This window comes from Grampus griseus (assembly GCF_964374135.1).
Source record: "Grampus griseus genome assembly, chromosome: 1".
Lineage (NCBI taxonomy): Eukaryota > Metazoa > Chordata > Mammalia > Artiodactyla > Delphinidae > Grampus > Grampus griseus.
In genome coordinates, this window is record NC_139017.1 from 71,539,001 (window position 1) to 71,555,569 (window position 16,569).

The following is a 16,569-nucleotide window of genomic DNA, read 5'->3' on the forward strand; positions in this document are numbered from 1 at the left end:
GGTGAACGCAAGCCTCCTCCTCTCCTTCTAGGTTTCCCATCGTTTTCGAGAACTCATGCAGCTTTTCCACACAGCCTGCGAGGCCAGCTCCGAGGATGAGGACGATGCGACCAGTACCAGCAATACAGACCAGCTGTCTGACCACGGGGACCTTCTGTCTGAGGAAGAGCTGGATGAGTGAGACCCTGGGAGCGTGAGGGTGTCATCTGCACAGGATCGAATCCAACAGGCACCCTGATCGGGGGAAGGCTGGCTGTACTTTGCTTGTAAAACCCTTGAGCTCAGTGTGAGGAGCTGGCGGAGCAGGGGGCCAGGGACAAGGACAATGGCAGGCTGGGGGTTGGATGGCCCTGCCATCCTGTGTGTCTTTTATGAAGACCTTAGAAATCTACGTTGTAAAGAACATTGAGGGAGAGTGCAGCCCAGTTCCTTTTCTGTGTGTTTTTTTCTTTTCTTCTTTGTCTGGTGGTACATATTTATTGTTGTGTGATCTGATCACAGTGTTTCTAAATGTATAAATGCGTGTGTTGGTGTAGCCAGTCCAAAGACACTGAGCTCCTGCATCCAGCAGTTTTTATTGTAAACTAGCTCTTTCCTTTTCTTGGAGCTTTAGTCCATGAGGCTGTCGCCACTCTGGTAGCACTGGGCCAGGCTGCGTAGCTCCTGCAGCGTCTCCTCTAGGTCATCCTGTTCTACTCCAGCGTCCATGAAGCTGGCCCAGCGCCGCAGGTCGAGTCTGGCGAGATCTTTGGCCAAATCTCCCAGGGTCCGGTTCAAGGATGAAGAGGAGCAGAGGGCCCCGAGCACTGGGATGCTCTCCACTGCTGCGGAGGGAGGGAAACGGGAACCCTCTGAATGGACCACTGTTCTACCCTCGGTCTGTTGCACACACAGGGAAGTCTGGGCCTCTGGTAGACTTGATTATATAGTAAACTCAATAAATTTTGTGTCCTCTCCCCTTTGTATACCAGCACTCCAGAGGAAGAACACTTCTCTCAGGAGCCATAGGGTGAATAAAGGAGTGTTAAACTGGGAATTTCCCAAGTACCTTATCCAGGAAGGGGTATAGTAAAACTCTCCCATGCTTGAAAACCTCTTGGTTTTCTTCACCTCCTACATACCTGCCCCTGTTGGGGGACCATCCAGAACCAAACCCTGCTGGCTGAGGCTTGAGGAGAAGAGGTAGGGGTAAGGAGGAACCACCTTACAGGGAGTCAGCAGCAGATGAGAAGAGCTGTGGGGCAAGAGGACAGCAGCTGAGTGAGAAGAAGTCAGGGGAGGTGGCAGGTCTGGGAGGAGAGCGGGGGCAAGCATTATACTGACCTCCTGACTCGAGGCTGCTGCTGCTGCAAGTACTGGGCCAAGACTTCTTCCCCGGTGGTGCACGCATGGAGGGGGGAGGGCAGGGGTGTCCCTGGGGTGAGCTGACTGCCAGAACAAAGCCAAAACAACCTTTAATCTGTGGCAGCATGAATGAGAAACTAGGACTTAGGTTCTCAGGCCATCAGCTGATCGGGATGCTCACAGCCTTTGTTTTCTTTTGTTTTCTTTTTTTTTCTTTTGCTGTACGCGGGCCTCTCACTGTTGTGGCCTCTTCCACTGCGGAGCACAGGCTCCGGACGCACAGGCTCAGCGGCCATGGCTCAAGGGCCCAGCCACTCCGCGGCATGTGGGATCTTCCCGGACCGGGGCATAAACCCGTGTCCCCTGCATGGGCAGGCGGACTCTCAACCACTGCGCCACCAGGGAAGCCCCTGTTTTCTTTTAAGTGGCCCAGAGGGAAGGCGAGCAGGGCAGTGCCATTAGAACACCCAGAGGTATGAGAAAAGGATGTGAAACAAAAGTCTGACAAGGGCTCCTAAGGACCACCAGCCCTCACCTGGTGTGGCATGCTCTGTCTAGACCCCTCAGCACCACGGACTGGGCAAAGCAGCACGTTCCAGAAGGGTCCCCACATGCAGACAGTGGGGTCCATGGGGTGGCCTCTCCAAGCTGCATCAGCGTATCAGGGAGGGACTGGCTTGGAACTAAGGGGAAGGGGATGGTTGCTCCTGCTGTGACCACCTAAAGGTAAGGAAGAAATCAAGTTATAGAGCTTTTTCTCAGCTCTGACCCATCTCCTCACAAAGCTTAATACCTTTTTCCCAGAGAAGTTCAGCATATCAGCCAGATGAACCATGGAAACTGGTGAGGAGCATAGGCGATAAGGAACAGTGATTGTGTCCAGGGCTGTAGCCAGGATGGCGCCACAGTGGAAGGGCAGAGCGGCCTGTAAAGAGGATACAGAGAAGAGCACTTGGCCTTCTGGGTGTGGAAAAGAGAGTGTGGAGGCAGAATAGTAATGGCAGAGAGGCCCGCATGCGTTGGGACAAAGCAGGGGTGTGTTTGGTCCAGGGCTGGATAAGCATAGGACAATGTCATCTAAGAGGCCACATCAGAGCCGAGTTCAAGCTGAGGCTTCAAGAATAGAGCCAGTAGCAGATAAAGGCTGACTTGGCGAGCGTGTGCGCGTGCGCATGTGTGTGTTGCCCTGTCACTAGCTGCAGTCAGAACAAGAGCATGGAGCCTTACATCATATTGCAGGTGAGGGAAGTTGACAGGTGGCTCAGGTTGCAGCCCCAGGCTCCCACCCAAGGATAAGGGGCAGACCAGAGAGCTGTGAGCAGACAGGTGCACCAGACCGAAAGCTGTGTTTAGCAGACGGTAGATGTTTTTCTGGGGCTCCTGGTGAAAGAAATGAGAGTAGTTTGTTTGAACCAACTTTCTCACTGGGCTATCCTCATTTCTCCCTCCTTACCCTGTGACCGTTTCTCCCCACAAGAACTACTCACCCCGAGGCAGTACGGACCAGGGAGCAGGCCCCAGGTTATTATTCCCCGCCCTGAATACTCGTCTTGTAGCAACTCTGCGGCCTTGGCGCCTACCCCAGAGAAGCCATTGTGCAGGTCACACAGGATCTGGAAGCCCTGGAGAGAGGTGAATGGCGAAAGTCAGCAGGATGAGGGGAGTTTCTACCCAAGTGCCCGCGATGCCACGCAGCTACCTGCAGGTAGTCGCATTCCTCCACGTAGAAGTGCAGCCTGTCCTCCAGCTCTTCCAGGTACTTGGGTTCCTTCAGGATACTCTCCCCTTGGCCAAAAGCCTCCAGGCGACCTGCTTCCCTGCCATGCATAAACACAGTCCAGGATTTACAGGACTCCCCCACTTCCATCCCTCCGCCCAAGAGCTCTTGTATTGGAGGAGGGCAGGGAAGATGGCCTCAAGAGCCTCATCCAACATTAGTGGGGACCCAGTTTCTTGCCTCACAGCCTCTGGGGCCCTCCATACCCATCATGGTTGTACTTCTGAATCATACAGATGCTCCGGGGATGGAGATGGACTCTGAGAAAGTCTGACCAGACTCTGATGCTGCCCTCTGTGGGGATAACTGGTTTTGGAGTTGTAGCGGTGGTGAATGGTGGGGGACCTGAAGAAAAAGCAGAGGAAACGTACCTTTCTCCATGTTCCTGCTCTGCCCCACTCCCCATTTTGCAGTATCTGGAGAAGTCTCACCTTTGCCATTGGGAATGGATTTGACCCTCCAGATACCATCACTATTCAGCACTCCCTGGGCGGGATGAGAAAATCTACATTTAGGTCCAGGCCGTCTAGACGCAAAAGTTGATTTATCCTCCCTGATTTTGCTGGCCACACCCTACAACTTCCTTTCCGTTCACGTACTCACAGTCCTTTAGTAGGAGAAAAAAGTGCTTTTCCTCAAAATACCATTCTAGGGCATTTAAGATGGCTAAAATTCTCTTTTTCTCTGCCCCAGTGGAGGCACTCTGGTTGTAGCACTGGGCTTAAAAGTTCAGGGCAGAGGCCCTCACCTCTGCACTCAGGAGGTCCTGGAGATAAGGGTTCTTGGGATAGATTTCCTCTTTGTGTGTGGTGAGCTTCCCTTGCCTGAAAGAAATTGGAGATTGATCATAGTGTCAGTTTCCCTGAGTTCTCCAGCTTGCTATGCTCCTTCCCAACTCCTTTCCAAACATCACAAGTACCATGCTATTGCAGCATCTAGCTGCTTGTCCTTGTAGAGTCCACCTTCTTGTTTTAGGGAGCTCAGACTACCTGTACAAAAATAACAGACAATGTTAGGTAAAGCCCTGTCCCTCCAGTCGTTCAGCTAACCTTCCTCTGATCACCTGACAACCTGCTGTCATCATCACTCCAGCACTTGGCCCTTCCAAGCTTTCTTGATTAGACATGGGTTGAAAAAAACCCTTGCCTAGGAGAATGTAGATTCCATCCTTCATTTCCCAGCTTAGTCCTTAGCTTTGGGACCTGGGCAAAGACCACACCCAGTGGTTCTACGGGAGCGCCACAGTTCATCTCACTGTGTCTAGGGACAAGTAGCCCATTCCAGAGATAGCTCTTGAACGGAATAAAATTTTGCTTTCTTCCGTCCCCTCAGGTGTTGGCATACTGTGGTTAGCCCTCCTTGGGGCTCCTCATCTCTGGTCCTTCAGCCTAGTATAGTCGGGGTCAAGGATCTTGACGCGAACGGATGCTAGAGACTCCACACGCGAAGGAGAACACTGGGAATTGGCTGACTCCAGCCACCACCTAACCCTTCAGATCCATGAGTATGAGTCTCGGCGTGTAAGTCTCTTGGCCGTGTAACGTCCGGCCGGTCCGGTACAGGACGTCGGGGCACAGCTCTCCCGGCGGTTCTTTGGCATCGGTCGGCCTGCACAGCGCAGCATCCTGGGGAGGCACAGAGGAAGGACTGGACTCGGGTGGCGAGAGGAACAGGCCGGAGGCAAGGACTGGAGATCCGGAAAGGTTCAGCTGAGGCAGCCGCCCAGAGACCTTACCTGCTGGTTCCACCAGTGCGCTCCCACGAAACCCGCAAAATGTCCCAACTGCAAAGTGAGCACCTCCCGGGGACCCCCCGCCATGCTGCGCGGCTCCGCTGGGTAGCACAGCCACAGCCTGCCCACTCGCTGCTCCTTGCCGATTGGCTCAGCAGGCTTGTGGGTGGGGCCTCAGTCCCGGCGTCCTATTGGCCCATAAACACATCCTTTCCCATAGGATAAACGATTCGTTGGGCTTTAATGACCCCGCTCTTCATACCCCGCCTCTTCCTGGCGTGGAACAGTCTTGCTTATCAGTCGTTGTTGTCGAGGGGCGGGGCGCAGTGGCGCAGGCCGGAAGTTGTGGCACTAGGGCTCAAGCGCCGTGCTGGAGCGTTCTTGGTGCTGGGTTCTCTGCATCCCCCGTGGGGTTCCTGGTGCGGCTCACTAAAGATTCTCCTACCTACTCCTGACGGCTCTTGCAGCTGTTGTGCAAGGATACTTCTGCTGGCTACTTTTTTTTTTTCATAGGATACTTTTTTTTTTCATAGGATACTTCTGCTGGCTAATAGCGACTCAGGCAAAAAATAAAACCTTGCCAGAAAACTAGACGCTACCTTAAAGCCTCACATGTGTCCTCTCCTTCCTGTCCAAAACTCACAGCCTTCCTGACTTCTAACCCTGTGGACTGGCTCGCTCTATCTATGTATATAATGTAAGTCAATCCGAGTACATATTCTTTTGCGTCTGCCTTTTGCTCAATATTGTTAACTTCTTCCCTGTTCTTGCATATACTTATAGTTCATTTTCATTGCTTCAGAATGCCATTGTAGAAATATACCTCAAATGATCTACTCTGCTGATAATGGACTTTGGAATTGTTTCCAGTTTGGGGCTATTAGGTGCTACAGTTAACATTCTTGTGCATGTGGACATGCACACATTTCTGTTGTGTATATACCTAGGAGTGTAATTGTTGGATCATAAGGATGGGAATGTGTGATTATGGTAAATAACACCAAACTTTTCTAAATTTAGTTTCACCACCAGTGTAGGAGTGTTTGCAGGTGATGTTCCATAACCTTGCCACCATTAAAAATTTTTAGTCCATATCATTGGTTTTAGTTTTCCTGATTAGTGAGATTGAGAGCACCTTTTTATGTTTATCACCATTAGAATAGCCACTTTTGTGAAGTGCATGTTCAAGTCTCTTGCCCATTTTTCTTTTGGGTCATCTCAACCATTTGTAGGAGTAAGTACTTTATTCTGAATACAAGCCCTTTGTCAGTTACTTGTGTTGAAAATATCTTCTCCCACTGAAGTATATTAACTCTCCTGCTATGATTGTCTATCTCCTTGTAATTTTGTCAGTTTTTAATTTCTTAGGCTATGTTATTACTGCATACTACTTTACAGTTTTATTTTCCTGATGGATTGAAACTTCCACCATTATAAGCTATCCCTCTTTTTCTCAAATAATGCTGTTTTACCTTAATATCTACTTCGATAGTAATATAGATGAACCAGCTTTCTTTTGGTTAGTGTTTGCACAGTGTATCTTTTTTTGACTCGCAACTTTAATTTGTCTCTTGAAGACAATATACTATACGCCAGAAGCAAACACCAAGTGGGATTATACATGCATGTGCTTTATTGGGGAAATGCCTGTGTGGGAATGTCTCGGGAAACCAGAAGAGGCTGGGACAGTCTCAGACCTTGATGAAGGTATGAACCCGTTGAAGAATAGAGGGAAGGAAGAAATCTGACTGCAGTTTTTTTTCTTCTTAACACCCTTATTGAGGTATTATTTATATACAGTAAATGATATTGAGGTGTCACTTACATCCATCTTAAGTGTATGATCTTGTAAATAAAGAGTTGTGCAGTCATCACAATTCAGTTTTAAAGCATTTACATCATCCCCAAAAGATTCTTCCTGGGGAATTACAGGTAAACCCTGTTCCTACCTCTAACACCAGCCAACCACTGATCTACTTTTGCCGTTATAGATTTGCCATTTCTGGATGTTTCATATAATCATACAAATGTATTTTTGTGTGTTTGGAGTCTTAGCGTAAGGTTTTTGAGTTCCCATGTTGTAGTATGTATTAGTATTTTGCTCATTTCTGGTTATCCGTTTACAAGTAGATGGATATTTGGATTATTTTTACTTTTTAGCTATTATGAATAATGTTACTATGAATAGTCTCATGCTGCCTGAACACAAGTCTTTGTGTGGACATATTTTCATTTCTTTAGGGTAGATACTTAGGGGTGGAATTGCTGGGTCATGTGATAACTTCGTGCTTAACATTTTTAGGAACTGCCAAACTGTTTTCTAAAATTATTTCCATTTTATATTTCCACTGGAAATGTTTGAGGGTTCCTTTTCTTTTTCCCTGCACCCCGCAGCTTATGGGATCTTAGTTCCCTGAAAAGGGATTGAACCCAGGCCCTTGGCAGTGAGAGCACCGAGTCCTAACCACTGGACCGCCAGGGAATTCCCATGGAGGGTTGCTTTTTCTCCACATCCTCCCCAACACTTGTTATTATTGTCTTTTTGATTTATAGCCATTCTAGTGGGTGTGAGGTGGTATCTTACTGTGGTTTCGATTTGCTCCTAATCAGTAGTGATGTTGAACATCTTTTCATTATCCTGTCAGCCACTTATATGTCTTTTCTTTTTTTAAGTTTTTAATTTTTTAAAAAAATAAATTTATTTTTGGCTGCGTTGGGTCTTCATTGCTGTGCACGGGCTTTCTCTAGTTGTGGCGAGCGGGGGCTACTCTTCACTGTGGTGCACGGGCTTCTGCTTCTCATTGCAGTGGCTTCTCTTGTTATGGAGCACGGGCTCTAGGTGCGTGGGCTCAGTAGTTGTGGCTTGTAGGCTCTAGAGCGCAGGCTCAGTAGTTGTGGCGCACGGGCTTAGTTGCTCCGTGGCATGTGGGATCTTCCCAGACCAGGGATCGAACCCGTGTCCCCTGCATTGGCAGGTGGATTCTCAACCACTGCACCACCAGGGAAGTCCCCAAAATTACTTTCTTAATTTCATTTTTGGATTTTTCATTGCTAGTATAGAGAAATACAATTGGTTTTTGTATATTAATCTTGTAGTATTGTTGTGACCTTGTTGAACTTGTTTTGAGTTCTAGTAGATTATTTTGAGATTTCCTAAGGTTTTCTATATACAGGAATATGTCATCTGAAAAGAAAGAGAGTTTTGCTTCTTACTTTTCATTCTGAATTCAGTCCACCTGAGTGATGAAGAAAAGCCCCAAGAGACCAGCTGTGCAGCAAGCAGGCTTAGCATGGAGACAGAAAAAATTGGGGCATGAGGATCAGGTCTGCAGTAGAAGGATCTTAAGAAAAAAAGGGGACTGGATAGAGTTGATTATGATAGACTATTTGGGAAAAAATTAAGAATCCATATTTAGCAAATTGCAAAAGTAATGAGGCAATTCTTCAGTAAGGATTTTGTACATAAATGATAGTATAGTCATACAGCTTACTATTCCACATTCATGAAAGAGAAGAAGGCATATTGATTATGAGCTTGGCCTTCCAAAGATGGAAGCCAATTTCCCAGCCTCATTTACAGTTAAGGATCAGGCTTGTCAATCAGATTCAGGTCCTGTCCAGTAAGTATCTGGTAAGGGTAAGAGCAGTGGCATCTTGCTTTTTTGGGGAGGCAGCAGCACTGCAATTTCTGGGGGCTAGCTGCCATTATCATTCGTATAGGCTGCAATGTCAATGTTCATAGTAGCACTGGTGACTTTATCACAGCAGACCCTCCCCTGTTGTGGTTAGGATGTTGTCTGTGGCTGCTGAGCTTGTGACAGTGTCCCTCTTGGAGGTTCTGTGTGCTATTTCCTTTTCTTTTTAAATTCCTTAGAGCAGGCACTCGATTTATAAGAAAAACTCCTGGCAGGTACAATTTCCAAGATACCTGGAAACACCAAGGTATAGAAGAGTAAGTACACTATTGTGTTTAAAAAAACGTGTATTTTTTTAGAATTTTGTCTCTATAATTTGATTGCCTCTAGAAAAGGGAGCTGAGAGAAAACGAGCCTGATTTTCTATGAAATGTTTTTGTATGGTTTGAACTTTGTAACCCATACATGGCAAAAATAAAGGCATAGTGAAGCCACTGAATGACATTAAGGGAATTGCATGATGTGCTGTGTTTAGAGAGCTCACTCAGGCAACCCAGTGAAAGACTGGAGGGAGGAGCCACGGGTAGTTGGCAGAGAAGCAAATTAGCAAATGATTATAGTAACTCAAACAAGAAGCGATGGGGTTATGAAAGGCAGTGGTAGTAAGGATGGAGAGGAGCTCCATCTGAGCTCCTGAAAAGACAGATCTCAAGGCTTGACTATCTGTATTGGGAGGCGTATCGGTCAGGGTTCAGTCAGAGAAGCAGAACTATATTAAAAGGGATCTGTTAAATGGATTCAAACTTTCCAACTGGTTAAGCAGTCTCTATAAGGCTGTTATCTTTGAGTTTGATGCTAGAACATCAGTCTAGCTAAAGTGTCTGGGGACTGGGTCAGGGATGGAGGTTTTATTTTTGACAGGGAATCCTTGAGGAGGATAGGGTAGGGGCAGCTGGCTCTCTAGTGAAAAATGCTGATATACATTCAGACTCTCTTCTCGTAGTAATTGTTCAAATAAAGCATTAATAGAATCCAAGTTATAAATAGTAGCTACCTATCATTTATGGGGGCCTACTATGTGTGAGGCACCTGACATTTATTATGTGATTTAATTCTCACAAAATCCCTGAAAGTTTGGCATTATTATTACCTTTACATAAGGTGAAACAGAGATAAGGTAAAATTAGAGAAGGAAATAGGCTCAGACAGTTAGCTAATAAGCAGCAGATCTGGGAATCAAACTTCTCACTCTTTGGAACCAACAACCTGGGGTATGGTGAGAGAATCAGACTCTTCTGAAATTGATGAGTCAGTGTTTTCTCAAATCTCAGAAAGATGGTACACAGACAGTACTATTCTACATGGATTAAAGATGTTAATTCACTATATACAATGTATGCTGTAGGGGTTTAGAACTTCTTTCAGGAACCTGTAGAAAGGGGCTGTACTATACAAAGTTGCCAGACTCAGCTGGAGTTTGAGGAAAGTTCTCAGGGACCATTGATAAAAGAGTAAATAGGAAGTGAATGGACTGGGAGGGAGAAGTTCAGGAGATTGAGTCTCAATCTCCTAAATTGAATAAAGTCTGGAAAATTTCTGTAGAATTTAGTCTCAACAAGCAGAATGCCAAAGAAATTCAATTTGGCCAATCTGAAGGCTCTTTCCATCTTATAAATATAACACAACACTTTAAGAAAGATAATTTAATTTTTTAGGAAAAGCTACATGATTATTTAAAATGTGAAAACCACAACTAATAAACTGATGTTAGTTTCAGGACATCTTATTGCCACCACAGTCACATCACAAGGAACCCACTGCAAAGAAGGCTGGGAGCTGACTGCAGTCCTGTCCAAGCCCATAAGTGCACGTGCCTGGCTGCTCTTCTTGTGTACTGCAGGACTCCCCCATCTGATTGGGTCCATTAGAAGAAAGGTCCATTGTCTTCCACGTACCTTGTGACCATGGCTTAGAGGTAGGCACAGAGCCGCTCCAGCTGCCCAGGATTCCTATTACTTAGGAACAGCAACTCCTTTTTCCCTTCTTCTGTATGAGCTAAAATGGAGCCAAACAGAAAACTGGCAGTTTTCTCCTGTAGCATTGTGTTACTTAGCAAATTCTGTAGTCAAAGGCTACGTTATCCAGACTATGTTCTGATATAATTAGCACTCCCAAAACCTCACTTCTAGGCCCTTTATTCCATCCGCCAGTATTATTTTTTCTATGCATAATTTCCTTTTCTGTCTCTATTCCTCCAACCAGCATCTATCTCTCCCTCTGTTTCAAGACTATCCTCTGGACTTTAAGGACTATCAAATCTCTCAAGGCCCTTTTAGAAATCTCTCCATTGTGCCTCCTAACTCATCATGCTGCAGCTGCTTTATACTCTTCCCCCTATTCCTTTAATAACCTATTCCAACTGCAGCTAGTTCTCTATTACCTAGTAACAGAACCACCTTTATTTTTCCTCTGCACCCCGCCCCCCAACAGACCCACACCCACCCAGAACTGAGGGCAAGGGTTAAATGAGCAGCTGGAACACTTTCATCTACAAGTACTAGGACAGGTATAGCAAGGATTTGGTTTGGTGCTGGAGTAGCCTCTCACACAGCATCAGTTGTTCTGGGGGTGCCCTAGCATATGAGCCTCTCAATGCAAGTGTGCTGAACGATGAATAAATGTGACAGAGTGTGGCAGCAACCCAATCACCTGGGTTCGGTCTCACCTCCTCTGTTAGCATGAGCATCTTATTCTAGACTAACGTGAGAATTTTAGGGAGAGATATAATGTCTCTTGTAAATCGAACTTTAACCAACCCCACACCTTCTGTACCATCTAATTAGCCAGAAAGAAGTCAAGATAAAGGGAAAAAAGATGAAGTACAAATTACAGGCTGCTGCTGAGGGAAGAAGAGATCAAGGCTCTGACTCAGTGGGATTCTTCTGTGAGAGGAAAAAGCTAAGCAACTGACCTTTCTCATGCTGAAGCCAATTGTTCTCCAAATAATAGTGAATACAACTTTCAAATTCCTTTGGGTTATAGTTGGAAACCAGGATGGGAATAAAGGGATCCAGGGCGTCAAATCCTTCCTGGAGAAGAAAAAGGATAAAGATACAGTATTTGTTAAGTGACAAATCAGTGTTTATTTAAACACTTTGAGGATAAGGTCTTTGAGATTTTGTTCTATTCTCCTCTACTCCACGTTCTCTGGGGCTGGCTACCCTTGCTCTACATGGCCACAAATATACTTAAAAAAGAGATAACGCTTGAGGCAAGGGGCGGTGGGGGGCGGTGGGGGGAATGCCACTTATCTGAGAGTATACACACATAATCATATACGTGTTTAAATTTTTTTTACAGTTCTAACTTCAATAGTCAACAACAGTTTTGATAGTTCATATACTCAAAAAAATTAAAATGACAAGGATGGGGGAAAAGATCCTATATAAACTAAAACAATTCAAATTGTATTTCAAAGTTCAAACATAACACTGAAGGGAGGAGAGAAACTAACCCAAACTAACTTCTGAACAGAATATTTGAACAAAAGACCCTTAGGCTAAAGATAAAAACTGCTCTAAAAGATATTGAGCCTAAATAAGACAGAAGTAAAAAAAAAAAAAAAAAAATTTGCCCTCTAGTTCACAGCTTATTTGTATAGAGGCAAGGGTTAGCAATTCTGAAACTACTTTTACTATAATCTAAGATTGAGCTAATATGTAAATACACTGTGAATGAGAGATTATCGTTGGAGAAGAGGGTTACAAATATGGAAAGGGTGAAGGATACAATGAATGCTGGGATGCTAGCCTGGAACTAGAGGTATCAGATTTATGGTTTTTTAATATAGAGAGACAGATACAGATGTGTGTGGATGTGTATATATAAACACATATATGCATATAGCACACATACATGTATGTTTGTATATATGAATAGTGCATATATCTACTTACTAACTCTGCTGGAGGGCCTAGAAGAAGTGACACCCACATCCCAGTAGCAATAAGTATACCTAGCACTCAGGTCTTGGTTTCTAAATACTATTCTCCTCTAAAACGAACCAAAGCTCCTTGAAGAAATGGCTGATTTTAGGGCTAGGGCATGGAAAGTACAAGATGAGTCTGGAACATATTCCTTTTTTTTTTTTTTTTTAAATAAATTTATTTATTTATTTTTGGCAGCGTTGGGTCTTCGTTGCTGCGCGCGGGCTTTCTCTAGTTGTGGTGAGCGGGGGCTGTTCTTCGTTGCGGTGTGTGGGCTTCTCACTGCGGTGGCTTCTCTTGTTGCGGAGCACAGGCTCTAGAGCACAGGCTCAGTAGTTGTGGCGCATGGGCTTAGTTGCTCTGTGGCGTGTGGGATCTTCCCGGAGCAGGGCTCGAACCCGTGTCCCCTGCATTGGCAGGCGGATTCTTAACCACTGTGCCACCAGGGAAGCCCTGGAACATATTCTTGTGTCAAAAGTAAAGAAGTGCTTAGAAATGATGGGGACAGAGGAGGAAAGGTAGGGAGAAAAATGATGGGGACATGTTAAAAGGACAGAGAAGCCAGCTTGAAGGGCTCCTACTGGCCAAATCTGGGATATCTTAAGCAGCAAACTAAATAATGATAGTACTTATTTAATGGGTTCTAAACCCATTAAATAAGAATCCACATGTCTATATTGAAACAAATACACAAGGGAGAAAGGAAAATTCTTAAATATAAGAGAGGGCCAACTGATACATTTAGAAGTAATGGTGGAGCTAGAAAATATCCATCTTACAATTATCATGATAATTGATTTAGGGAAGAATCACCGATGGAAACTGAAACTAGTAAGGGGAAGTTTGAGAAGTAAAAGGATATTTACCTAGTCTCAAAGTATATCTCCACAAGATACTTATTCATTACAAAAGGAAAAGAGTAACTTTACTGAGGAGAAATCAGGTGGAGAGCACCTTAACTAAGTGTTCAAAGTATATATTGCCAGTAACAGGAGAAATAAGTTCCATGTGCTTTCTGATATTATGCACTGAGAAGACACACTATAACTTCTAACATCACGTATAGTCAGGAAAAAACAGACAACCCCATAAAATAACCCATAAGATAACTAGCATGTACTCTTCAAAAACAGATATAAATATTAAGGTTATAAAAGACCAAGACTGAGGATCTGTCTCAGATTAAAGGGGACTAAAGACACCTGACAGTTGAGTGCGGTGCATTATCCAGGACTTTCTTTTCCTGTAAAGGACACTGGGATAACTGGCAAAATCAGAATATATTCTATAAATTAGGTAACAGTCAATGTTAACTTTCTGATTTTGAAAATTGTGCTGTGGTTATACATTAGAATATCTTTTTTTTTTTTTTTTTTTTTTTTTTGCGGTACGCGGGCTTCTCACTGCTGTGGCCTCTCCCGTTGCGGAGCACAGGCTCCGGATGTGCAGGCTCAGCGGCCATGGCTAACAGGCCCAGCCGCTCCGCGCCATGTGGGATCCTCCCGGACCAGGGCATGAACCCATGTCCCCTGCAACAGCAGGCGGACTCTCAACCACTGCGCCACTAGGGAAGCCCTAGAATATCTTTGATTTTAGGAAATATGCATTATTTAGAGATAAAAGAGGGCATCATATCTCAGGTTACTGTCACATTATTCAGGGAAAAAAAATAGATGGAGAGAAAGAGTAAAGCAAACATGGTAAAGTGTTAACATTTTAGAAATCTAGCTGAAGTCACAGAGGAATACCATTTTTCTCCAAGTCTGAAATTATGTCCAAAAAAAAAATATATATATATGTATGTATATTTAGACAGAATGACTATCTAAGGGTAAACAAATTTTCCAGTGATTTGACCTTTCCCAGCAACTCCTGGGGCAGATAGGCTTTCCGGGGCTTAAAGAGAGACCCAGTCTGGCTCACAGTCAACACAATGGCGCCTCCTTGCTGAAAGAAAGGAGAAAAAGCTGAATTTGAAAAAGACAGAAAAATGCATTTTAATCATCTGCAGTTTTTTTTTTTTTTGCCATATGGTGGTATGGCAGTGTGATCTAGCACAGTTAACTGGCAACTAATTTGATTATTAATTCTCAATTTGACTCTGACAATAAATTGCTACATGATCTTAAATTTATCAAAATCCTTTCCAAAGTTGATAAGAAATAAAAACACCTTGAACAATTGCAGCAAAGTGAAATTATGCCAATATTTCAAAAAAAATGGTTTTGAATAAGTGTACTCCAGTCAAGTGGAAAGATAAGAAAACAAATATATAGATTTAAAACTTGGTACAGTTATGAGAATTAAATAAGATATAAGAACTTTCTGTCCATAAAATTAGAGACCGGTAGGTATTAGCAATGAGGCAGTTGAACATCTTTAAAACGAAAATACATTTCTTTCTGAAATCTGTTAGGTATCATGTGCACTCACCCAATCATTTTTCACCATTTTCCTCAGGTTGTAAATAAATGCTAGTTCTTCTGGGGCAATCTGCACATCGGTCAATGTGTGAGACAGAGGTGAGAGGGAGGAGAAAGGGAGAAAAGAGGGAGAGAAGAGAACATTACTTGCTCTGCCCGGATGCTCCCCTGAGATATCTGCACTGACAACAACTAGAAAATCCTCAGCTGGGAAATCTCTGGAGGACTCTGCACTGTCACTGTCGAGGGCCTGGGTTCAATTCCTGGTCAGGGAACTAAGATCCCACAAGCTGTGCTGTGAGGCCAAAAAAAAAAAAGAGGAAAAAAAAATCCTCAACTACTACATAACTATAGTACCTGAAGGTACCTCTGGAATAAGCTACATGGCCACTGCTCCTCAAACTGCCATGCTTCTGGAGATTAAAAAGAGTTACCAAGGGAGAAAATACCCACTACCCCAACCCACCCCCTTCCTTGATGCTTCTGATCGTCTCTGCTTAGACCAGAGAACATCATTTTGAAAAGAGAATAGAAAGAAGAAAATTGACAAAGAAACCACAGCTTTTGTTGTCATGCTCTTGGTATTCAGTGGATGATGGAATGTGGCATCATCTCCTTCTGATACTATTTTCACTATACATCTTATTTCAAATATTCCAAGGCAAGAAAATATACTGCATGGTCTAGAAATGGTCTAGAAGGCTATGTCCCAGCCTACGTATATGATGGGTTCTGAAATCAGAGAAACCAAAATAGAGAAACTCAGTTTTCCTACCGGGCTTTTATCTTCTCTTTTCAGTGTGGTCCTTCCCCAGAGAGCATTGACTCCATCCACTGCCACCAGGAGGCGAAAAATACCCAAAGAACTTTGCCTCTTTAGCTCTTTGAGCACAATCCCAACTGCATCTGTGGCATTCCTCACCCGCGTTATGCCCTGTAGGGAAAGAGAGACAGTGGCTTGCAGTCCTACAAGAGGCTGTCTCTGGTTAGACATAGTACATGTTCAGTGTCTTTTTTTATACCTGTTCAACTACTTCTCCCAGGGGACTGCCTTTCTCAGTGCTTTCTCGCTTATTCCAGACATACTTCTCTTGAACTTTTATCTAAAAATAAAACAAAGACCAAAAAAGGCCACTTAGCCTAAGGATGAACCCATCCCTAGCTAAGAAGGTAGGGTAGGAGGCTAAGGTTATTAGCATTCTATTTTCATCTATTTTTCAAGCCTTGTAAGAGAGCTCAGCAGGGAAGTGAATGCTTTCTAGCCCATTTCTGCCTGGAGCTTAAAAAAACACACACAAAAAAGTAAGGGATTCTGACTAAAAAGGCCCAGGATGAAGCCTTGGCACGTGCATTTTTAACAAGCTCCTAGGTGATTCTGACTTACATCCAGAGTTGAAAATCCCTGGCCTAGAGACTGTATCCAAGCATCACTAGAGAATAATTTTACGAATATGTTTCTGGTACCTAAGAGATCTAATCTGGAGAAAATTATGTAGTTGAAATGTGTGTTAGAGGATTTTAGGCTGTCACCTTGGAAAAGTCAATGAAGCAATCTGGACTTCACTTTGCTACCCACCAGATGCGACCAGCTTACTGCTGCCTCTCTATTTTACATGGATAAATGAGTTTCAGCGTGTGAACTCACTGTGAATAAAATGTATGAAAGAAATAC

At 44.3% G+C, this 16,569-nt stretch overlaps 3 protein-coding genes across 13 annotated transcripts in view; 1 reads left to right on the top strand and 2 right to left on the bottom strand.

The window, feature by feature from the left end:
• GON4L (gon-4 like) overlaps positions 1–570 on the top strand; it is an 89,051-nt gene extending 88,481 nt beyond the window's left edge. For all 7 annotated transcript variants that reach the window (XM_082659476.1, XM_082659471.1, XM_082659473.1 and 4 more), the window contains one exon: positions 32–570. In XM_082659476.1, the coding sequence (XP_082515602.1) occupies positions 32–181 (150 nt within the window). In that variant the 3' untranslated portion in view covers positions 182–570. The remainder of the gene's footprint in view (positions 1–31) is intronic.
• A 36-nt stretch (positions 571–606) lies between these two features.
• On the bottom strand, positions 607–4,984 carry MSTO1 (misato mitochondrial distribution and morphology regulator 1). Of its 3 annotated transcripts, none has more exons than XM_082659535.1 (14): positions 4,857–4,984; positions 4,611–4,746; positions 4,041–4,110; positions 3,870–3,945; positions 3,553–3,607; positions 3,328–3,466; positions 3,044–3,161; positions 2,832–2,966; positions 2,572–2,724; positions 2,138–2,269; positions 1,880–2,064; positions 1,324–1,428; positions 1,122–1,234; positions 607–824 (listed from the first exon to the last, which is right to left on the bottom strand). In XM_082659535.1, the coding sequence occupies exons 1-14, from the start codon at positions 4,938–4,940 to the stop codon at positions 610–612; spliced, it is 1,716 nt and encodes a 571-aa protein (XP_082515661.1). In that variant the 5' UTR covers positions 4,941–4,984; the 3' UTR covers positions 607–609. The 3 variants fall into 3 exon arrangements, 2 of the variants coding, with proteins under 2 accessions (XP_082515661.1, XP_082515662.1); XM_082659536.1 differs by having other exon boundaries at positions 607–851; positions 1,118–1,234; XR_014297065.1 differs by having other exon boundaries at positions 688–824; positions 1,324–1,424.
• Positions 4,985–10,214: 5,230 nt separating this feature from the next.
• Positions 10,215–16,569, bottom strand: part of DAP3 (death associated protein 3) — a gene marked incomplete at its 5' end in the record, with an annotated part of 29,339 nt that continues 22,984 nt past the window's right edge. For all 3 annotated transcript variants that reach the window (XM_082650666.1, XM_082650665.1, XM_082650667.1), the window contains 6 exons: positions 10,215–10,543; positions 11,460–11,577; positions 14,332–14,421; positions 14,908–14,967; positions 15,673–15,831; positions 15,920–16,000. In XM_082650666.1, the coding sequence (XP_082506792.1) occupies positions 10,458–10,543; positions 11,460–11,577; positions 14,332–14,421; positions 14,908–14,967; positions 15,673–15,831; positions 15,920–16,000 (594 nt within the window). In that variant the 3' untranslated portion in view covers positions 10,215–10,457. The remainder of the gene's footprint in view (positions 10,544–11,459; positions 11,578–14,331; positions 14,422–14,907; positions 14,968–15,672; positions 15,832–15,919; positions 16,001–16,569) is intronic.